The 19,573-nt window shown below is 46.1% G+C and overlaps 2 protein-coding genes across 2 annotated transcripts in view; both read right to left on the bottom strand.

Moving 5' to 3' along the window:
• Positions 1 to 3,033, bottom strand: part of tfr2 (transferrin receptor 2) — a 71,813-nt gene extending 68,780 nt beyond the window's left edge. Inside the window, 1 exon segment of the mRNA XM_031832694.1 lies at positions 2,874 to 3,033. Coding sequence (XP_031688554.1) covers positions 2,874 to 2,937 — 64 coding nt within the window. The 5' untranslated portion in view covers positions 2,938 to 3,033.
• A 4,653-nt stretch (positions 3,034 to 7,686) lies between these two features.
• The window catches only part of ctc1 (CTS telomere maintenance complex component 1), a 62,803-nt gene continuing 50,916 nt past the window's right edge, over positions 7,687 to 19,573 (bottom strand). Inside the window, exons 6-12 of the mRNA XM_031832696.1 lie at positions 16,144 to 16,300; positions 12,914 to 12,988; positions 11,326 to 11,482; positions 11,101 to 11,165; positions 10,864 to 11,020; positions 8,426 to 8,561; positions 7,687 to 8,335 (exon numbers count right to left, since the gene is read on the bottom strand). Coding sequence (XP_031688556.1) covers positions 8,223 to 8,335; positions 8,426 to 8,561; positions 10,864 to 11,020; positions 11,101 to 11,165; positions 11,326 to 11,482; positions 12,914 to 12,988; positions 16,144 to 16,300 — 860 coding nt within the window. The 3' untranslated portion in view covers positions 7,687 to 8,222. The remainder of the gene's footprint in view (positions 8,336 to 8,425; positions 8,562 to 10,863; positions 11,021 to 11,100; positions 11,166 to 11,325; positions 11,483 to 12,913; positions 12,989 to 16,143; positions 16,301 to 19,573) is intronic.

Here is a 19,573-nt window from a genome sequence, read left to right as displayed (position 1 = left end):
ACTACCACCACTACTACTGCTGCTACTACTACTACCACCACTACTACTACTACTACTACTACTACTACTACTACTACTATCACTGCTGCGACTACTACTACTACTACTACTACTACTACTACCACCACTACTACTGCTGCTACTACTACTACCACCACCACTACTACTACTACTGCTACTATCACTGCTGCGACTACTACTACTACCACCACTACTACTGCTGCTACTACTACTACCACCACTACTACAACTACTACTGCTACTACTACTATCACTGCTGCGACTACTACTACTACTGCTGCTACTACCACCACTATCACTGCTACTACTACCACTAGTACTACTACTGCTACTACTATAATACTAATGCTCCTATACTACTACTACTACCACTATCACTGCTACTACTACCACCACCACTACTATAATACCACTGCTCCTATACTACTACTACTACTACTGTTATTACTACAACAACAACAACAACTACTACTACTGCTGCTGCTGCTACTACTACTATCACTGCTACTACTACACTACTACTACTATTATCACTGCTACTACTACAACTACTACCACCACTATCACTGCTACTACTACCACCACCACTATGACTGTTACCACCACTACTATCACTGCTACTACTACTACTGCTACTACTACTATACTACTACTACTATTATCACTGCTACTACTACAACTACTACCACCACTATCACTGCTACTACTACCACCACCACTATGACTGCTACAACTACTACCACCACTATCACTACAACCAACACCACCACTATCACTGCTACTACCACCACTATCACTACTACCACCACTATCACTGCTACTACTACTACTATCACTGCTACAACTACTACTACTACTACTAGTGTTACTACCACTGTTAGTACTACCACCACTATCACTGCCACTGCCACTACTACCAGTATCACTGCTACTACTAACACCACCACTATCACTGCTACAACTACTAACACCACCACTATCACTGCTACAACTACTACCACCACTATCACTGCTACTACTACTACCACTATCACTGCTACTACTACTACCACCACTATCACTGCTACTACTACTACCACCACTATCACTGCTACTACTACTACCACTATCACTGCTACTACTACTACTACCACCACTATCACTGCTACTACTACTACCACCACTATCACTGCTACTACTACTACCACCACTATCACTGCTACTACTACTACCACCACTATCACTGCTACTACTACTATCACCACTATCACTGCTACTAACACCACCACTATCACAGCTACTAACACCACCACTATCACTGCTACTACTACTACCACCACTATCACTGCTACTACTACTCCCACCACTATCACTGCTACTAACACCACCACTATCACTGCTACTACTACTACCACTACTACTACTACTACCACTACCACTGCTACTACTACTACTACCACTACCACTGCTACTACTACCACCACTATCACTGCTACTACTACCACCACTATCACTGCTACTACTACTACTACCACTACCACTGCTACTACTACCACCACTATCACTGCTACTACTACTACTACCACTACCACTGCTACTACTACTACTACTACCACTACCACTGCTACTACTACCACCACTATCACTGCTACTACTACTACTACCACTGCTACTACTACCACCACTATCACTGCTACTACTACTACCACTACCACTGCTACTACTACTACTAGTTATAAAACTACTGTTACTATAACTACTACTGTTACTATAACTATTACTATGCTACTAACTACTACTGTTACTATAACTATTACTATACTACTAACTACTACTGTTACTATAACTACTACTATGATACTAACTACCACTATACTCCTAACTAACTACTGTTACTATAACTACTACTAACAACTGTTACTATAGCTACTGTTACTATAACTACTACTATACTACTAACTACTGTTACTATAACTACTACTAAACTACTAAACTATCATTACTATACCTACTACTATAACTACTACTATGCTACTAACTACTGTTACTATACCTACTACTATACTACTATTACTATAACTACTACTATACTAATGTTACTATAACTACTACTATACTACTAACGGTGACTATAACTACTGTTACTATACCTACTACTATTCTACTAACTACTGTTACTATAATTACTGTTACTATAACTACTACTATACTACGAACTACTGTTACTATACCTACTGTTACTATAACTACTGTTACTATACTACGAACTACTGTTACTATAACTACTGTTACTATAACTACTACTACTATACTACTGTTACTATAACTACTGTTACTATAACTACTACTATACTACGAACTACTGTTACTATAACTACTGTTACTATAACTACTACTATATCGGAGAGACACTAAAAGTATGACAACATCGGAGGCCTGCAGACAGCAAGTACAATCAGCCAATCAGGGCCAGGCTAGCTGTGATATGCAACATTCCTCTGAACCCTGATCAGACACCAATGTAGACACGCAACACACACACACACATTGTTTACAGTTATACAGACACACACATTATGTGTAGAAGAGGGGTACTCACCCCTGGTTGTTAGCTCTACCTCGCTCTCTCTCTCTCTCTCTACTTCTCTAACTCCCTCTCTCAATCCCTCTACCTCTTTCTCTACACATCTGTCTCTCTCTCTACCTCTCAATCCCTCTACCTCCCTCTCTCTATTGCTCTCTCTCTCTCTACTTCTCTAACTCCCTCTCTCAATCCCTCTACCTCTCTACACATCTCTCTATTTCTCTACCTCTCAATCCCTCTACCTCTCTCTCTCACTCTCTCTACAGTACCTCTCTTCTCGTCTTCTCACCTTCTCGTCTTCTCTCAGCGTGTAAAGTCCAATCTCTCTTCCAACTGTCACCAAAACCAGTCATACCTGCGTCCCCTCCTCACCCTCTCTCCAAACTACAGCCCCTCCCATATCTGCAGTCCTGGCAGTTGATTGGTAATGAGACACAACCTCCCTGTTTAGAGGCGTGGTTAAAACTCATGTGTTCTGCAGAGAGAGAGAGCGATGTGTTTAGATGTCAGTAAAGAGTATAGAGGTGATGACGGAGTGACCTCCACCAGACAGGACATTGACAGTAGAGTATAGAGGTGATGATGAAGTGACCTCCACCAGACAGGACATTGACAGTAGAGTATAGAGATGATGACGGAGTGACCTCCACCAGACAGGACATTGACAGTAGAGTATAGAGGTGATGACAGAGTGACCTCCACCAGACAGGACATTGACAGTAGAGTATAGATAGAGGTGATGACGGAGTGACCTCCACCAGACAGGACATTGACAGTAGAGTATAGAGGTGATGACGGAGTGACCTCCACCAGACAGGACATTGACAGTAGAGTATAGAGGTGATGACGGAGTGACCTCCACCAGACAGGACATTGACAGTAGAGTATAGAGGTGATGACGGAGTGACCTCCACCAGACAGGACATTGACAGTAGAGTATAGAGATGATGACGGAGTGACCTCCACCAGACAGGACATTGACAGTAGAGTATAGAGGTGATGACGGAGTGACCTCCACCAGACAGGACATTGACAGTAGAGTATAGAGGTGATGACGGTGTGACCTCCACCAGACAGGACATTGACTGTAGAGTATAGAGATGATGACGGAGTGACCTCCACCAGACAGGACATTGACAGTAGAGTATAGAGGTGATGACGGAGTGATCTCCGCCAGACAGGACATTGACAGTAGAGTATAGAGGTGATGACGGAGTGACCTCCACCAGACAGGACATTGACAGTAGAGTATAGAGATGATGACGGAGTGACCTCCACCAGACAGGACATTGACAGTAGAGTATAGAGGTGATGACAGAGTGACCTCCACCAGGCAGGACATTGACAGTAGAGTATAGAGGTGATGACGGAGTGACCTCCACCAGACAGGACATTGACAGTAGAGTATAGAGGTGATGACGGAGTGACCTCCACCAGACAGGACATTGACAGTAGAGTATAGAGGTGATGACGGAGTGACCTCCACCAGACAGGACATTGACAGTAGAGTATAGACGTGATGACGGAGTGACCTCCACCAGACAGGACATTGACAGTAGAGTATAGAGGTGATGACGGAGTGACCTCCACCAGACAGGACATTGACAGTAGAGTATAGAGGTGATGACGGAGTGACCTCCACCAGATAGGACATTGACTGTAGAGTATAGAGATGATGACGGAGTGACCTCCACCAGACAGGACATTGACAGTAGAGTATAGAGGTGATGACGGAGTGACCTCCACCAGACAGGACATTGACAGTAGAGTATAGAGGTGATGACGGAGTGACCTCCACCAGACAGGACATTGACAGTAGAGTATAGAGGTGATGACGGAGTGACCTCCACCAGACAGGACATTGACAGTAGAGTATAGAGGTGATGACGGAGTGACCTCCACCAGACAGGACATTGACAGTAGAGTATAGAGATGATGACGGAGTGACCTCCACCAGACAGGACATTGACAGTAGAGTATAGAGGTGATGACAGAGTGACCTCCACCAGACAGGACATTGACAGTAGAGTATAGAGGTGATGACGGAGTGACCTCTACTCTACTGTCAATGTCCTGTCTGGTGTAGAGGTGATGACAGAGTGATCTCCATCAGACAGGACATTGACAGTATAGTGTTGTGTTTATAGTTTTGTTCAGTGTACATGATATTAATATGAAATGGTCTTTTATTTCACAAAATGAAAGGTCCCACAGGCTGTCCCAACACAATGACATGAACGTGTACTAACAGTGTAAAAGGCTCCCAGTTGACTCTAAGAAGTCATATTCTATACCCATTGGAAGAGAAATAAGGTATTGTGTTTGATAAGATTAGACTTTCTTAAGGAACCCTATTTAAATTTTATGGGTCCCCGACCCCCGAATTGGGCATCACTGTAGCACTAACCTCACTTCCTGCTTGCTTCAATACTTCCTCTCTCTGTGTAGAACCTCTCCCTGTTTGCTTCAATACTTCCTCTCCCTGTTTGCTTCCTCTCTCTGTGTAGAACATCTCTCCCTACTTGCTTCAATGCTTTGTCTCTCTGTGTAGAACCTCTCTCCCTGCTTGCTTCCTCTCTCTGTGTAGAACCACTCTCCCTGCTTGCTTCCTCTCTCTGTGTAGAACATCTCTCCCTGCTTGCTTCAATGCTCCCTCTCTCTGTGTAGAACCGCTCTCCCTGCTTCCTCTCTCTGTGTAGAACCTCTCTCCCTGCTTGCTTCCTCTCTCTGTGTAGAACCTCTCTCCCTGCTTGCTTCCTCTCTCTGTGTAGAACCTCTCTCCCTGCTTGCTTCCTCTCTCTGTGTAGAACATCTCTCCCTGCTTGCTTCAATGCTCCCTCTCTCTGTGTAGAACCGCTCTCCCTGCTTCCTCTCTCTGTGTAGAACCTCTCTCCCTGATTGCTTCCTCTCCCTGTGTAGAACCTCTCTCCCTGCTTGCTTCAATGCTTCCTCTCTCTGTGTAGAACCTCTCTCCCTGCTTGCTTCCTCTCCCAGCCCAATTTCAGTCAACTGGTCCTGCTGAGATCATGCTCCGTCCAACGTTAGCTTCTATCTTCATCCTTCTAGCCACAGAGAGCTTCCTGGCTAATAGCCAGAGGCCTTGATCTACCTAGCTAGCTAGACATCTGAATGAAATATCAGCGAGTATTTACCAGTGGGTTTTTGTTTGGGGGATGTCTGCTGACATGGCAGAGATTCCCGTTGGACAGAGTGGTGAGTGAAGGTACTGCTAACAAGGCCAATCTGTGGGAGCAGCCCAACAAAACGAACAAGGCCAATCTGTGGGAGCAGCCCAACAAAACGAACAAGGCCAATCTGTGGGAGCAGCCCAACATAACGAACAAGGCCAATCCGCGGGAGCAGCCCAACATAACGAACAAGGCCAATCTGCGGGAGCAGCCCAACATAACGAACAAGGCCAATCTGTGGGAGCATCCCAACAAAACGAACAAGGCCAATCTGTGGGAGCATACCAACAAAACGAACAAGGCCAATCTGTGGGAGCAGGCCAACAAAACGAACAAGGCCAATCCGCGGGAGCAGCCCAACATAACGAACAAGGCCAATCCGCGGGAGCAGCCCAACATAACGAACAAGGCCAATCCGCGGGAGCAGCCCAACATAACGAACAAGGCCAATCCGCGGGAGCAGCCCAACATAACAAACAAGGCCAATCTGTGGGAGCAGCCCAACATAACGAACAAGGCCAATCTGCGGGAGCAGCCCAACATAACGAACAAGGCCAATCCGCGGGAGCAGCCCAACATAACGAACAAGGACAATCTGTGGGAGCAGCCCAACATAACGAACAAGGCCAATCTGTGGGAGCAGCCCAACAAGACGAACAAGGCCAATCCGCGGGAGCAGCCCAACATAACGAACAAGGCCAATCCGCGGGAGTAGCCCAACATAACGAACAAGGCCAATCCGCGGGAGCAGCCCAACATAACGAACAAGGCCAATCCGCGGGAGCAGCCCAACATAACGAACAAGGCCAATCCGCGGGAGCAGCCCAACATAACGAACAAGGCCAATCCGCGGGAGCAGCCAAACATAACGAACAAGGCCAATCCGCGGGAGCAGCCCAACATAACGAACAAGGCCAATCCGCGGGAGCAGCCCAACATAACGAACAAGGCCAATCTGTGGGAGCAGCCCAACATAACGAACAAGGCCAATCTGTGGGAGCAGCCCAACATAACGAACAAGGCCAATCTGCGGGAGCAGCCCAACATAACGAACAAGGCCAATCCGCGGGAGCAGCCCAACATAACGAACAAGGCCAATCTGTGGGAGCAGCCCAACATAACGAACAAGGCCAATCTGCGGGAGCAGCCCAACATAATGAACAAGGCCAATCCGCGGGAGCAGCCCAACATAACGAACATACATTAATCATTTGCGATTAGAAGCCTTCTGAGACTTGATCAACATTGGGAACACTGGGAACGCTGGGAACACTGGGAACGCTGGGAACGCTGGGAACGCTGGGAACGCTGGGAACGCAATAATAATGATAATAATAATAACTACATTCAAAAGGTGAGTAAACTCTATTTCACAAATAAAAAGGTGAGTAAACTCTATTTCACAAATAAAAGGTGAGTAAACGGCATTTAAGTGCGTTTAACCTCCACTACATCCCTCGTCAGGTCTGGCAAAACCCATTCATGAACATCAATATCCTGCCAGGCAGAATTAAATCTACATGCTTGGCCTTTTAGCTATCGATGTGATGTTTGGCGGAACCTAATCAGTCAGTTTTGGACCTGCCTGGCTGAGTGGGTGGAATGAGCGACCTCGCCTGGCAACCAGAGCACGGAACGTGAGGAAATAAAACTGGGTACAATTCAAGACCAATACTTTTTTCATAAACATATTTGATCATTTTCTGTTCTCCTTTCATTTTAATTCAGGTACGTTTCAAGTACCAACTTCAAGTACTTTAAGCACCTCAAGAACCTTGTGACCCTGTATACTACTTGACCAAAGTTCACCTCCACTTCTTTAGTCTCCAGCTGTCTCAGTAGAATCGATGGGCCAGGTGTGTCTGTCTGTTTAGACAGAATGTGAGGCAGATATGAGAAGCAAAAACACGCAGGAAAAATGAAAACATTTATTAACAACAGATCAACATTTGATTTCCCTAAACAGTCCCTCTCTCCATGTCTGTATCCCTCTCTCCCTCCCCCTAGCTCTGTCCCTCCCTCTCGCTCCCCAAGTCCCTCGCTCTCCCTCAGTCCCCGAGTATCTCGCTCCCTCAGCCTACCTCACTCGCTCTCTGTCTCCCTATCGCTCTCTCAGACTCCCTATCGCTCTCTCAGTCTCCCTATCGCTCCCTCAGTCCCTCGCTGGCTCCCTCAGTCCCCCTATCGCTCTCTCAGTCTCTCTATCGCTCCCTCAGTCCCTCGCTGGCTCCCTCAGTCCCCCTATCGCTCTCTCAGTCTCCCTATCGCTCCCTCAGTCCCTCGCTCCCTCCCTCAGTCTCTCTCTCGCTCTCTGTCTCCCTATCGCTCTCTCAGTCTCCCTATCGCTCTCTCAGTCTCCCTATCGCTCTCTCAGTCTCCCTATCGCTCTCTCAGTCTCCCTATCGCTCTCTCAGTCTCCCTATCGTTCTCTCAGTCTCCCTATCGCTCTCTCAGTCCCGCTCTCTCTCCTCCAGGATGTGTGTACAGGTGAGTTGGAGAGGGGGGGGCATCCGAGTCACAAACTCTCTGTCTCCTCGGGTAAACCTCTTCAGCTGGGCAGAGTCTGCAAACACATATACACACGTGGGTGAACTGAATGTGTGTATCTGAGAGGCCATGGAGTGCATACCCGTGTTCGTGTGTGTGAACTCACCCTCTCTGCGTGCAGCAGGTGTGTGTGAACGTGTGTGTAGAGTGCAGATGAGAGTTAGGGGGCGACACACAGTGCTGCTGCTACACACACAGGACAGGTAGTGGAGGAGAGGGTCGTCAGCGTCCACATCACACACCTACACAAACATAACGGGTTATATAAGGGACAGGGTGCCATTTCAGACTGAAGACATGTTATATAAGGGGCAGGGTGCCATTTCAGACTCATAACATGTTATATATGGTGCAGGGTGCCATTTCAGACTGAAGACATGTTATATAAGGGACAGGGGGCCATTTCAGACTGAAGACATGTTATGTATGGTGCAGGGTGCCATTTCAGACTGAAGACGTGTGATATAAGGGACAGGGTGCCATTTCAGACTCATAACATGTTATATATGGGACAGGGTGCCATTTCAGACTGAAGACGTGTTATATAAGGGACAGGGTGCCATTTCAGACTGAAGACGTGTAATATAAGGGACAGGGGGCCATTTCAGACTGAAGACATGTAATATAAGGGACAGAGTGCCATTTCAGACTCATAACATGTTATAAGGGACAGGGTGCCATTTCAGACTGAAGACATGTTATATAAGGGACAGGGTGCCATTTCAGACTGAAGACATGTTATATAAGGGAAAGGGTGCCATTTCAAACTGAAGACGTGTTATATAAGGGACAGGGTGCAATTTCAGACTGAAGACATGTTGTATAAGGGACAGGGTGCCATTTCAGACTGAAGACATGTTATATAAGGGACAGGGTGCCATTTCAGACTGAAGACATGATAGAAAAGGGACAGGGTGGCATTTCAGACTGAAGACATGTTATATAAGGGACAGGGTGGCATTTCAGACTGAAGACATGTTATATAAGGGACAGGGTGCCATTTCAGACGGAAGACATGTTATATAAGGGACAGGGTGCCATTTCAGACTCATAACATGTTATATAAGGGACAGGATGCCATTTCAGACTGAAGACATGTTATACAAGGGACAGGGTGCCATTTCAGACTGAAGACGTGTTATATAAGGGACAGGGTGCCATTTCAGACTGAAGACATGTTATATAAGGGACAGGGGGCCATTTCAGACTCATAACATGTTATATATGGGACAGGGTGCCATTTCAGACTGAAGACATGATATAAAAGGGACAGGGTGCCATTTCAGACTCACAACATGTTATATAAGGGACAGGGTGCCATTTCAGACTGAAGACATGTTATATAAGGGACAGGGAGCCATTTCAGACTCATAACATGTTATATATGGGACAGGGTGCCATTTCAGACTGAAGACATGATATAAAAGGGACAGGGTGCCATTTCAGACTCATAACATGTTATATATGGTGCAGGGTGCCATTTCAGACTGAAGACGTGTTATATAAGGGACAGGGTGCCATTTCAGACTGAAGACGTGTTATATAAGGGACAGGGTGCCATTTCAGACTCATAACATGTTATATAAGGGACAGGGTGCCATTTCAGACTCATAACATGTTATATAAGGGACAGGGGGCCATTTCAGACTGAAGACATGTTATATATGGTGCAGGGTGACATTTCAGACTGAAGACATGTTATATAAGGGACAGGGTGACATTTCAGACTCATAACATGTTATATAAGGGACAGAGTGCCATTTCAGACTGAAGACATGTTATATATGGGACAGGGTGCCATTTCAGACTCACAACATGTTATATAAGGGACAGGGTGCCATTTCAGACTGAAGACATGTTATATATGGGACAGGGTGCCATTTCAGACTGAAGACATGTTATATATGGTGCAGGGTGCCATTTCAGACTGAAGACATGTTATATATGGTACAGGGTGCCATTTCAGACTGAAGACATGTTATATAAGGGACAGGGTGCCATTTCAGACTCATAACATGTTATATAAGGGACAGGGTGCCATTTCAGACTGAAGACGTGTTATATAAGGGACAGGGTGCCATTTCAGACTCATAGCATGTTATATAAGGGACAGGGTGCCATTTCAGACTGAAGACATGTTATATAAGGGACAGGATGCCATTTCAGACTCATAACATGTTATATAAGGGACAGGGTGCCATTTCAGACTCATAACATGTTATATAAGGGACAGGGAGCCATTTCAGACTGAAGACATGTTATATAAGGGACACGGTGCCATTTCAGACTGAAGACATGTTATATAAGGGACAGGGTGCCATTTCAGACTGAAGACGTGTTATATAAGGGACAGGGTGCCATTTCAGACTCATAACATGTTATATAAGGGACAGGGGGCCATTTCAGACTGAAGACATGTTATATAAGGGACAGGGTGCCATTTCAGACTGAAGACATGTTATATAAGGGACAGGGGGCCATTTCAGACTCAATAAAGTGCCCACAAGAAGGACATACAAAAAGTGATTGATTAAGTGACCTTACCAGGCTCCGCCCCCGAGTGTAGACCCTGAGGTGACCTCTGACCCTCAGTGACCTCTGAAGCCCTTCCCACTGGGGCATGGCTAACCCCAGTAAACCGGAAATTACTGGACAGGAGAACCAAATATGGGCCTCTCCACTGCCATCCTCTACAGCTGCCCTGTACACACACACACGTGATTAACTCACACAAATATGCAAACACACACCCCAACACACACAATAAACTTGTTAACTCACTTGGCTTCGGCCTGAAACACAGCAGAGGTAGAATTACAGGGAGGCTGAGACCGAGTACACCTCTCCTATAGGTAAGAGAGAGAGAGTTAGCTGTGTGACCTGGTATAACCTTTCCGAAGACTCTGAACTCCTGATTACTAACCACAGACTGACACTGACTGTGTGTGTATGTGTGTGTGTGTGTGTGTGTGTGTGTACGTGTGTGTGCATGCGGTGTGTCTGTACCTGTGTGTATATACTGCCACACAGAGAACAAGTCCACTGCAGCTGCAGGTAGAGAACACACACCACATGACCTCTGACCCGGCCCAAAATGCACTGCTCTGCCCCTGCCAATGCCCACACACCCAAGAGGATTATGGGAGGAGGAGAGTCACATGACCTGGAGAGGGAGAAGGATAAGGAAGAGGAAAAGGAGATAAGAGACTGTTATGATACAGAGAGTAGAGACTGTTATGATACAGAGAGAAGAGACTGTTATGATACAGAGAGAAGAGACTGTTATGATACAGAGAGAAGAGACTGTTATGATACAGAGAGAAGAGACTGTTATGATACAGAGAGAAGAGACTGTTATGATACAGAGATAAGAGACTGTTATGATACAGAGAGAAGAGACTGATATGATACAGAGATAAGAGACTGTTATGATACAGAGAGAAGAGACTGTTATGATACAGAGATAAGAGACTGTTATGATACAGAGAGAAGAGACTGTTATGATACAGAGATAAGAGACTGTTATGATACAGAGATAAGAGACTGTTATGATACAGAGATAAGAGACTGTTATGATACAGAGAGAAGAGACTGTTATGATACAGAGAGAAGAGACTGTTATGATACAGAGAGTAGAGACTTCAGACTTATGATACAGAGAGAAGAGACTGTTATGATACAGAGATAAGAGACTGTTATGATACAGAGAGAAGAGACTGTTATGATACAGAGAGAAGAGACTGTTATGATACAGAGATAAGAGACTGTTATAATACAGAGATAAGAGACTGTTATGATACAGAGAGAAGAGACTGTTATAATACAGAGAGTAGAGACTGTTATAATACAGAGATAAGAGACTGTTATGATACAGAGAGAAGAGACTGATATGATACAGAGATAAGAGACTGTTATAATACAGAGATAAGAGACTGTTATAATACAGAGAGAAGAGACTGTTATAATACAGAGAGAAGAGACTGTTATGATACAGAGAGTAGAGACTTCAGACTTATGATACAGAGAGAAGAGACTGTTATGATACAGAGAGTAGAGACTGTTATGATACAGAGAGTAGAGACTGTTATGATACAGAGATAAGAGACTGTTATAATACAGAGAGTAGAGACTGTTATGATACAGAGAGAAGAGGTAGGAGGTAGAGTGAATGAGGAGGAGAGGAGGTAGAGTGAATGAGGAGGAGAGGGGGTAGAGTGAATGAGGAGGAGAGGGGGTAGAGTGAATGAGGAGGAGAGGGGGTAGAGTGAATGAGGAGGAGAGGGGGTAGAGTGAATGAGGAGGAGAGGAGGCAGAGTGGATGAGGAGAGGAGGTAGAGTGAAGGAGGAGAGGAGGTAGAGTGAATGAGGAGGAGAGGAGGCAGAGTGGATGAGGAGAGGAGGTAGAGTGAAGGAGGAGAGGAGGTAGAGTGAATGAGGAGGAGAGGTAGAGTGAATGAGGAGGAGAGGAGGCAGAGTGGATGAGGAGAGGAGGTAGAGTGAAGGAGGAGAGGAGGTAGAGTGAATGAGGAGGAGAGGAGGCAGAGTGGATGAGGAGAGGAGGTAGAGTAGATGAGGAGGAGAAGAGAGGACTCACTGGGTGTCTGTCTTTCCCAGGGCCATGATGGTCAAACAGCTGACTGGGACAGAACGACAATACACCCCTCCCACCCTGCAACACACAAACACACAAAATAGGTCCAGCACCTGACTACCTTTTCTGTTGAAGCTGGGCTGAAGCATTTTATTATACCTTCTGAAGCATTTTAATATACCTTCTGAAGTGTTTTAATACACCTTCTGTTTTAATATACCTTCTGTTTTAATACACCTTCTGTTTTAATACACCTTCTGTTGTAATACACCTTCTGTTTTAATACACCTTCTGTTGTAATACACCTTCTGTTTTAATACACCTTCTGTTTTAATACACCTTCTGTTTTAATACACCTTCTGTTTTAATACACCTTCTGTTTTAATACACCTTCTGTTGTAATACACCTTCTGTTGTAATACACCTTCTGTTTTAATACACCTTCTGTTTTAATACACCTTCTGTTTTAATACACCTTCTGTTTTAATACACCTTCTGTTTTAATACACCTTCTGTTGTAATACACCTTCTGTTTTAATACACCTTCTGTTTTAATACACCTTCTGTTTTAATACACCTTCTGTTTTAATACACCTTCTGTTGTAATATACCTTCTGTTTTAATACACCTTCTGTTTTAATACACCTTCTGTTTTAATACACCTTCTGTTTTAATACACCTTCTGTTTTAATACACCTTCTGTTTTAATACACCTTCTGTTTTAATACACCTTCTGTTTTAATACACCTTCTGTTTTAATACACCTTCTGTTTTAATACACCTTCTGTTTTAATACACCTTCTGTTTTAATACACCTTCTGTTTTAATACACCTTCTGTTTTAATACACCTTCTGTTTTAATACACCTTCTGTTGTAATACACCTTCTGTTTTAATACACCTTCTGTTGTAATATACCTTCTGTTTTAATACACCTTCTGTTTAATACACCTTCTGTTGTAATATACCTTCTGTTTTAATACACCTTCTGTTTTAATACACCTTCTGTTTTAATACACCTTCTGTTTTAATACACCTTCTGTTTTAATACACCTTCTGTTTTAATACACCTTCTGTTTTAATACACCTTCTGTTTTAATACACCTTCTGTTTTAATACACCTTCTGTTTTAATACACCTTCTGTTTTAATACACCTTCTGTTTTAATACACCTTCTGTTTTAATACACCTTCTGTTTTAATACACCTTCTGTTTTAATACACCTTCTGTTTTAATACACCTTCTGTTTTAATACACCTTCTGTTTTAATACACCTTCTGTTTTAATACACCTTTCCACTGTTATATCAGTTATTGTGATACTATATGAAAACAACATACACTAGGTGGACAAAACATTAGGAACACCTGCTCTTTCCAGGACATAGACTGACCAGGTGAATCCAGGTGAAAACTATGATCCCTTATTGATGTCACTTGTTAAATCCACTTCAGTCAGTGTAGATGAAGGGGAGGAGACGGGTTAAAGAAGGATTTTTAAGCCTTGAGACAATTGAGACATGGATTGTGTGTGTGTACCATTCAGGGGGTGAATGGGTAAGACAAAATATTAAAGCCCCTTTGAATGGGGTATGGTAGTAGGGTATGGTAGTAGGGTATGGTAGTAGTAGGTGGTAGTAGGGTATGGTAGTAGGGTATGGTAGTAGGTGGTAGTAGGGTATGGTAGTAGGGTATGGTAGTAGGGTATGGTAGTAGGTGGTAGTAGGGTATGGTAGTAGGGTATGGTAGTAGGGTATGGTAGTAGGTGGTAGTAGGGTATGGTAGTAGGTAGTAGGGTATGGTAGTAGGGTATGGTAGTAGGGTATGGTAGTAGGTGGTAGTAGGGTATGGTAGTAGGGTATGGTAGTAGGGTATGGTAGTAGGTGGTAGTAGGGTATGGTAGTAGGGTATGGTAGTAGGGTATGGTAGTAGGTGGTAGTAGGGTATGGTAGTAGGTGGTAGTAGGGTATGGTAGTAGGGTATGGTAGTAGGTGGTAGTAGGTGGTAGTAGGGTATGGTAGTAGGTGGTAGTAGGGTATGGTAGTAGGTGGTAGTAGGGTATGGTAGTAGGGTATGGTAGTAGGGTATGGTAGTAGGTGGTAGTAGGTGGTAGTAGGGTATGGTAGTAGGGTATGGTAGTAGGGTATGGTAGTAGGTGGTAGTAGGTGGTAGTAGGTGGTAGTAGGGTATGGTAGTAGGTGGTAGTAGGGTATGGTAGTAGGGTATGGTAGTAGGGTATGGTAGTAGGGTATGGTAGTAGGTGGTAGTAGGGTATGGTAGTAGGGTATGGTAGTAGGGTATGGTAGTAGGTGGTAGTAGGTGGTAGTAGGGTATGGTAGTAGGTGGTAGTAGGGTATGGTAGTAGGTGGTAGTAGTGTGTGGTAGTAGGGTATGGTAGTAGGGTCTGGTAGTAGGTGGTAGTAGGGTATGGTAGTAGGTATGGTAGTAGGTGGTAGTAGGGTATGGTAGTAGGGTATGGTAGTAGGTGGTAGTAGGTGGTAGTAGGGTATGGTAGTAGGTGGTAGTAGGGAATGGTAGTAGGTGGTAGTAGGGTATGGTAGTAGGGTATGGTAGTAGGGTATGGTAGTAGGTGGTTAGTAGGGTATGGTAGTAGGGTATGGTAGTAGGGTATGGTAGTAGGTGGTAGTAGGGTATGGTAGTAGGTGGTAGTAGGGTATGGTAGTAGGTGGTAGTAGGGTATGGTAGTAGGTGGTAGTAGGGTATGGTAGTAGGTGGTAGTAGGGTATGGTAGTAGGGTATGGTGGTAGGTGGTAGTAGGGTATGGTAGTAGGTGGTAGTAGGGTATGGTAGTAGGTGGTAGTAGGTGGTAGTATGGTATGGTAGTAGGGTATGGTAGTAGTAGGGTATGGTAGTAGGTGGTAGTAGGGTATGGTAGTAGGTGGTAGTAGGGTATGGTAGTAGGTGGTAGTAGGTGTCAGGTCCACTGGTGGAGTGTCAAGAACTGCAACGCTGCTGGGTTTTATTCACACTCAACAGTTTCCCGTCTGAATCAAGAATGGTCCACCACCCTACGGACATCCAGACAACTTGACACAACTGTGGGAAGCATTGGAGTCAACATGGGCCAGCATCCCTGTGGAACGCTTTCAACACCTTGTAGAGTCCATGTCCCGATGAATTGAGGCTGTTCTGAGGTGCAACTCAATATTAGGAAGGTGTTCCCAATGTTCGGTATACTCAGTATGTCTGTGTGTGTGCGTGTTTGATGTGTTACCGTGACAGCCTGCGTTGGAAGCTGGTAAACTGGACAGTGTTTCCGGGTACCAGGCCGGGAGGGTAGGGGGTGAGGCTTAGGTCCAAATAGACCTGCAGGCTCCGCCCTCTGGGCTCCACACACACCGTCAACCTCACACTCAGTCCTGCTTCCACGTCTACACACACAGGAAAAACACAAACACAAACACTCAGGTAAAATACAAACACAAACACACAGAACAACCCTGTTCCTGGAGAAATACCCTCCTGGAGGTTATAACTCCAACCCTGTTCCTGGAGAAATACCCTCCTGGAGGTTATAACTCCAACCCTGTTCCTGGAGAGATACCCTCCTGGAGGTTATAACTCCAACCCTGTTCCTGGAGAGATACCCTCCTGGAGGTTATAACTCCAACCCTGTTCCTGGAGAGATACCCTCCTGGAGGTTATAACTCCAACCCTGTTCCTGGAGAGATACCCTCCTGGAGGTTATAACTCCAACCCTGTTCCTGGAGAGATACCCTCCTGGAGGTTATAACTCCAACCCTGTTCCTGGAGAGCACCCTCCTGTAGGTTTTAACTCCAACCCTGTTCCTGGAGAGATACCCTCCTGGAGGTTATAACTCCAACCCTGTTCCTGGAGAGATACCCTCCTGTAGGTTTTAACTCCAACCCTGTTCCTGGAGAGATACCCTCCTGGAGGTTATAACTCCAACCCTGTTCCTGGAGAGATACCCTCCTGGAGGTTATAACTCCAACCCTGTTCCTGGAGAGATACCCTCCTGTAGGTTTTAACTCCAACCCTGTTCCTGGAGAGACCCTCCTGTGGGTTTTAACTCCAACCTTGTTCCTGGAGAGAGACCCTCCTATAGGTTTTAACTCCAACCCTGTTCCTGGAGAGAGACCCTCCTGTGGGTTTTAACTCCAACCTTGTTCCTGGAGAGAGACCCTCCCTCCTGTAGGTTTTAACTCCAACCCTGTTCCTGGAGAGATACCCTCCTGTAGGTTTTAACTCCAACCCTGTTCCTGGAGAGATACCCTCCTGTGGGTTTTAACTCCAACCCTGTTCCTGGAGAGATACCCTCCTGTGGGTTTTAACTCCAACCCTGTTCCTGGAGTGTAGATAACCAGGAACATGTTTGGGCTGATACAAATCATAGAGTTCAAACAGCCAACGTCTCGTACCTCTCTGTGTGGGAGTGTGTCTCTCACCTCTGTCAGTAGAGTGCTACGTCTCGTACCTCTCTGTGTGGGAGTGTGTCTCTCACCTCTGTCAGTAGAGTGCTACGTCTCGTACCTCTCTGTGTGGGAGTGTGTCTCTCACCTCTGTCAGTAGAGTGCTACGTCTCGTACCTCTCTGTGTGGGAGTGTGTCTCTCACCTCTGTCAGTAGAGTGCTACGTCTCGTACCTCTCTGTGTAGGGGTGTGTCTCTCACCTCTGTCAGTAGAGTGCTACGTCTCGTACCTCTCTGTGTGGGAGTGTGTCTCTCACCTCTGTCAGTAGAGTGCTACGTCTCGTACCTCTCTGTGTAGGGGTGTGTCTCTCACCTCTGTCAGTAGAGTGCTACGTCTCGTACCTCTCTGTGTAGGGGTGTGTCTCTCACCTCTGTCAGTAGAGTGCTACGGCTCGTACCTCTCTGTGTAGGAGTGTGTCTCGTACCTCTCTGTGTAGGAGTGTGTCTCTCACCTCTGTCAGTAGAGTGCTACGTCTCGTACCTCTCTGTGTAGGAGTGTGTCTCGTACTTCTCTGTGTGGGAGTGTGTGGTCGTACCTCTCTGTGTGGGAGTGTGTGGTCGTACCTCTCTGTGTAGGAGTGTGTGGTCGTACCTCTCTGTGTAGGAGTGTGTGGTTGTACCTCTCTGTGTAGGGGTGTGTCTCGTACCTCTCTGTGTAGGGGTGTGTCTCGTACCTCTCTGTGTAGGGGTGTAAGGGTGTGTCTCGTACCTCTCTGTGTAGGGGTGTGTCTCGTACCTCTCTGTGTAGGGGTGTAAGGGTGTGTCTCGTACCTCTCTGTGTAGGAGTGTGTGGTCGTACCTCTGTGTAGGAGTGTGTGGTCGTACCTCTCTGTGTAGGGGTGCGTCTCGTACCTCTCTGTGTAGGGGTGTGTCTCGTACCTCTCTGTGTAGGGGTGTGTCTCGTACCTCTCTGTGTAGGGGTGTGTGGTCGTACCTCTCTGTGTAGGGGTGTGTGGTCGTACCTCTCTGTGTCTCTGTGTAGGAGTGTGTGGTCGTACCTCTCTGTGTAGGAGTGTGTGGTCGTACCTCTCTGTGTAGGAGTGTGTGGTCGTACCTCTCTGTGTAGGAGTGTGTGGTCGTACCTCTCTGTGTAGGAGTGTGTGGTCGTACCTCTCTGTGTAGGGGTGTGTGGTCGTACCTCTCTGTGTAGGGGTGTGTGATCGTACCTCTCTGTGTAGGGGTGTGTGGTCGTACCTCTCTGTGTGGGAGTGTGTGGTCGTACCTCTCTGTGTAGGGGTGTGTGGTCGTACCTCTCTGTGTAGGGGTGTGTCTCGTACCTCTCTGTGTAGGGGTGTGTCTCGTACCTCTCTGTGTAGGGGTGTGTCTCGTACCTCTCTGTGCAGAAGTGTGCGTGGTCGTACCTCTCTGTGTAGGAGTGTGTCTCGTACCTCTCTGTGTCTCTGTGTAGGAGTGTGTGGTCGTACCTCTCTGTGTAGGAGTGTGTGGTCGTACCTCTCTGTGTAGGAGTGTGTGGTCGTACCTCTCTGTGTAGGAGTGTGTGGTCGTACCTCTCTGTGTAGGGGTGTGTGGTCGTACCTCTCTGTGTAGGGGTGTGTGATCGTACCTCTCTGTGTAGGGGTGTGTGGTCGTACCTCTCTGTGTAGGGGTGTGTCTCGTACCTCTCTGTGTAGGGGTGTGTCTCGTACCTCTCTGTGTAGGGGTGTGTCTCGTACCTCTCTGTGCAGAAGTGTGCGTGGTCGTACCTCTCTGTGTAGGAGTGTGTCTCGTACCTCTCTGTGTCTCTGTGTAGGAGTGTGTGGTCGTACCTCTCTGTGTAGGAGTGTGTGGTCGTACCTCTCTGTGTAGGAGTGTGTGGTCGTACCTCTCTGTGTAGGAGTGTGTGGTCGTACCTCTCTGTGTAGGGGTGTGTCTCGTACCTCTCTGTGTAGGGGTGTGTCTCGTACCTCTCTGTGTAGGGGTGTGTCTCGTACCTCTCTGTGCAGAAGTGTGCGTGGTCGTACCTCTCTGTGTAGGAGTGTGTCTCGTACCTCTCTGTGTCTCTGTGTAGGAGTGTGTGGTCGTACCTCTCTGTGTAGGAGTGTGTGGTCGTACCTCTCTGTGTAGGAGTGTGTGGTCGTACCTCTCTGTGTAGAGGTGTGTCTCGTACCTCTCTGTGTAGGGGTGTGTCTCGTACCTCTCTGTGTAGGGGTGTGTCCCGTACCTCTTTGTGTAGGGGTGTGTTTGGTCGTACCTCTCTGTGCAGGAGTGTGTGTG

This window comes from Oncorhynchus kisutch, linkage group LG9 (genome assembly GCF_002021735.2).
Source record: "Oncorhynchus kisutch isolate 150728-3 linkage group LG9, Okis_V2, whole genome shotgun sequence".
Classification (NCBI taxonomy): Eukaryota; Metazoa; Chordata; class Actinopteri; order Salmoniformes; family Salmonidae; genus Oncorhynchus; species Oncorhynchus kisutch.
The sequence above is the reverse complement of the archived record's forward strand: the minus strand, read 5'-3'. Positions and strand labels throughout refer to the sequence as shown.